Genomic DNA, 4,676 nt, shown 5'->3' with positions numbered 1-4,676 from the left:
AGACCGACAAACTGCTTAATGTTGGCTTACAACTTATGTTGATTCATGTCTTTTCCCGACAATATCATATCTTTACTCTAAATCTAGGCTATAATTAAGATTTTCCCCACATGATGTTCTAATAATACATTCTATTCTCATAAAATAACAATGGTAAACAATCAAAAGGCTACAATATTATATGAGTTCAGCTTAACTGTCAGTTTTGAAAACATAATTCCTTATTTCCTCAGTGGTACCATCTTTCATTGGTGAATGCAGATTTTGCAGTGGAGCTGCATCTTTTCTATTCTTCTAATTAAAAACAAAAAGTCTGATTAATGCTATTTCTTTGCTAATGTTTAAGGCATTATAACGTCTTTATTCTTTGTCATGTTTTTTTTTTTTTTAACTAACATTTGTACATGAAACATATACAGAAACCCCTCTCTGGTGCCAGAGATTTGGCTGTGGGAGTTAGGTAATACAAATGCCTGAAAATCAATATCTTCAAAGTTATGCTCACCACAACAGCAAATGCCACATCTCATTCCATAGTTTTTTCAGAACATTAGTTTCAGTGCAATTTAGTGAAAAGAAAAAAACTGTAAAGCATGTGTGAACAGTTGATAAAGTGGCTTCGATAACTAAAATACAACATGAGTCATACTCCCCTCTTTCCCCATTTTGAGCACCAACTTATCTCACAGGCATACAAGTGGTTCTCACATTCCTGTAGGAGAGATATTTGGACTAGTCCCCAAGTAACAAACACCAGCAATAAGAATTTTGTTGCTAGTGCATGGCTGGATTAAGACAATTTGAAAGTTTAAAAACAATGATTATTACCACTCTGGCATGGTGAGAGAGAAACTGTGGGTGGCCAAGCAAGCCTCCTTGTAGCTGGGTTGCTGTGACACCTGATTGTTAGCCATTCTGCACAGATTCCAGTGCTTGGGTGGCATTCTGTGGTGTAATGATACAGAGCTTTCTCTTTTCTCCAGGAAGAAGATGGCCTGAGAGATGAAGAAGACCGAGTTCCTGAACATCTGTCAGCATACAGCTTAAGGCGGGAAGAATAAATGGCACCTTTGTTCAAAGGGATCCTTAAGGCATCATGCCTTGTAATCCTAGTAATGTGTCACAATGTATATTATAAATGATGAATCAATAATGATACACTGAGGGTCAGTGCGTGACTGTGGTGGGAAAAGGTTGTCAAGCAGCAGACTGAAGGTCCATGAGCTTACTGGGTGGCCAAAAAGGAAAGGAACTGCTCTTTTAAGCAGTAGTCAATAGTTTCAACAAGTCTTGCAGCAAAAACTACCTTAATGGTCTCACCCTGCACAAAACAAATTAACTCAAGAAAATATTCTTTTGGACATAATATGAATGAAAAATATTTGTAAGTAATAATTTATGGTTCTAGAGCCACCCAAAAATATTTTGTAACCCATGTGACTAAAGCGCATTAACCATCATTTTTGTTTGTCATCACATACACAAAGAGAGTCAGTGTTTCTCAGTCTGCATGGGGGAAATTTAAAGTCTGTTTTGAAAACTGCCAAACACTCATACCGCATGGTCTACGTCACTTGGTACCAAGCATGTTATGACTGCCCTCTCAGACTACTATCAATGTGTCAGACATACAACAAATCAGTCAGCAGCAGAGTTTCATCACTTTTCAATCTATAAGCAACGAAAATTAGGCTTATCTTAGGGTTAATATTAGTTTTAGTCTTCTGTGCTGTCATAAAAATAAAGTTCATCTGTAAAGCTACCTCAGGGTCTTCATTCTTCACAGAGGTCAGGCTGTTATTTTCATATCAATAGACTTTAGGCATCAGAGTGAGCGAGAATGTTTTTACATGTGATCCAGTATGTTTCAGGCACCACCAAGATTAAATGAAGGAATCTGAAAATGAAGGTCTTTAACTCTTAATCCTTTTACAAAGACACTTCAGACTGTTGAAGGACTGATGGTGTCTGAGAAAAAAAAACAAAACACAACTACTGATCCACTCCCTCTTAGACACTGAAATGATCTGTAACTGTAGCTGTAAATTAATTAATAAATAAAATTTAGACAGCCTGAAAACTAAGCATGTGTCATTTGCTCAGTAATTCTGGATACAATTGTTATTAAGCATTAAAAATAAATTCTCACTGAAATATCAGTGGAAGTGTCACGAGAAAGATAGTATGACGTAAATTTGACTGCCGTTTCGATAGAAACAGTTTGTATCGTGAAATGAATGAAAGGTTATTTTGTCTTGCGAGGCATGACGTCTGGATTCCAAATAACCCATTCACTTCTAAACTATTGATCACCATCAGTGCTTATATTTGAATACACAAGAATAACAGCGACGTAAAACAAACGAAAAACAATAATACCGTTTTAGTGGTTTTATTTAAACGTTTGACTACATGGAAATAAAGAATAAATAGACGTTTCTCTTAATTTACATGATTACTCGTGACTGCTCCGTTGCCCTTTTTATTCACAGCACACCAAGCTGCAAAATTACACTGTAATCTATTTTATTTGAGGTCTATATAAAGCATTTTTTTCCGAATAATGGAAAAAGCTTGGGATTCCTTCAATAAACGTAGTTTAATTTTTCGCAGTGCGAAATGTTCTCAACATAAATACATTACAACCAAAGTATGCTCATCAAATACAGTAGACGCTGGTTATAGGTAATACTGACCTTTTTACAACTTATAAAATGACACCACATATACATAAAATATACATTCCTACACTCAACAGTGCACGTGAAAATGACTATGTAGCTTATTTCATTTCGGGCAGGAGCATTTGCACTCTGATATAAAGGGGTACTGAACGGGTATCCAAGTGCATTTTAGCACTCCCCTTCGCGTCAGGCACCTCCATCTCAAAATCGTAAAATGGGCCGATCTGGCAGGTTTGCAAACCATCCCTTCGGGAATCGAACAAGACCTTTTATTGTAGCAGCTTCCCACCTTCACATAGCGGGGCCAGAATCTGTTCCCGAGGTCCTGCCATGTATAAACAACTGGGCAGAACATATAGTTCCACAGCCACAACTGAAACTTTCGCCGGAGCTTTTTACCGAGTTTTTTGCCATGGATCTCAAACTCCATTGCTTTGATTTCTTTAGGCATTGTGCCAGTGGGACGTTGTCTCATCTCCGAATCGTTTAGATCGTCGCTTACTGCGTATTTGTCTTCCGGGGAAGTGACTGACATGAAATGGGGGTCAAAGTGACTGCCGAGTATGCTTCTTAGTTCTGTTTCATTTAGATCCCTCTCTTTAGGGTCCAATACGGGATCTGGGTCCTCCTTTAGTTCCACAATAGGCAGACTGTCGCTGGGTATGGGGCGAAGGAGGTAGTAATGTTGGCACATCCCTTCTTCGATCCTGCATCCAAGAGAGAAAAATAGTACATATATTGCCAGAATGTGTGGTACGTTATCCATTTTCTTCAGCCGCGCAATAATATCGCTCGTGGCCAGATAAATCCTTGCCGTCCGTCGTAAACGTCCACTCGGGTCTTTTGGGGGATCGCGATAGGTGAACTCCTAGAAGCAAATTGCCTCCTCACAACTGGTCATTAAGTTCAGTTGCCACAATGCACTGTGACACTCCGACGATAATTCTTTAGAGGAGAAGTAAGGGGACATCCAAGAAGTTATTTACATGAAGGTCATGACAGACGCTTCTGAAGTCCTAAGCAAGACAAGTTAACAACAGCGAAGGAGCGCATGACAGCATCAAACGCTCAGACAGCCGCGGTCTCCAGTTTGAGCTCTCACATGGGTGATCACACTCAGTTCTTCACTTCGGCATCTACACGGATCCTGACGTCCGAGTATCCACATGGTTTCTCGTATTCTGTTGCGGGACTCCAAACTGAGAATCACCTGGTTCGTCCGATTTATCCTTGCTGGTTGTGATGTAACCCAAACACCCATTCTTAATTTTGGGTCTTTTGCCAGTGCTCCCCGACACCTCCTTCTCTTGGGGGCGGGGTGTTTGCCATGGAGTGACCCTGGACTAGGGGCTTAAAGCGCGCAGTACAGTTGTTCGCCCTCTGCCGGCTTGCGGAATCTCAAAATATAACATTCATGGAGAGAGCTTAGAGACTACCTCATTAAGACTCGCTCCCTTGACAATGGTATTCATGATGTACAAACACGCATCTCATTCATTCATTTATTCATTCACAATTATGAATAAATAAGTGGACATGTAAACTTATTTTACGACTGATGTACAGACTGATGTATTTAGTTTACAATAACGCTTGTTTACCTAATTTCTGTTGACCGAAATGGCACCAAGCTGTCTTGGGGTTTAACTGCATGACCGGTCTTGGACAGTTTCAGCAAAGCCTGAAACAACCGGGAGAGCACACATGGCTAAAATGCCCCTGTGTTTGGATTTACACAGAATGTTGTTTCCGATATTCCTGTATTCCTCTTTAAAGTTTAAATTGACCTTGGAGTCATTTTCTGGGCTAATGCTGTGACAGTATGTGTCCGGCGCCAGTAGGATGTGTGTTCTTACTCGAGACATAGGAAATGGGGTGAAATGATGGTTTCAAGATAAGAGTGCCAACCGACTGTGGTGACAGGGGGAGCAGTGAAAATGACCATCCCTAGGGTAAACCAGCAAATTATTCTGCACTGGAGAAACATGCTCC

At 40.1% G+C, this 4,676-nt stretch overlaps 1 protein-coding gene across 1 annotated transcript; it reads right to left on the bottom strand.

Moving 5' to 3' along the window:
* Positions 1–2,376: 2,376 nt before the first annotated feature.
* nog3 (noggin 3) lies at positions 2,377–4,003 on the bottom strand. The gene has a single exon (XM_027013369.3). It carries the CDS (start codon positions 3,448–3,450, stop codon positions 2,788–2,790), a length of 663 nt encoding a protein of 220 aa, XP_026869170.1. The 5' UTR covers positions 3,451–4,003; the 3' UTR covers positions 2,377–2,787.
* Positions 4,004–4,676: the final 673 nt, after the last annotated feature.

Source organism: Electrophorus electricus, chromosome 15 (genome assembly GCF_041902795.1).
Source record: "Electrophorus electricus isolate QZ-2024a chromosome 15, ASM4190279v1, whole genome shotgun sequence".
In the NCBI taxonomy this organism is placed as follows: domain Eukaryota; kingdom Metazoa; phylum Chordata; class Actinopteri; order Gymnotiformes; family Gymnotidae; genus Electrophorus; species Electrophorus electricus.
This window is presented reverse-complemented; position numbering and strand designations above follow the sequence as displayed.

Excerpts from the sequence above, each read along its gene's own strand:
- nog3 (XM_027013369.3), bottom strand. The coding sequence starts at position 3,450 with ATGGATAACGTACCACACATTCTGGCAATATATGTACTATTTTTCTCT.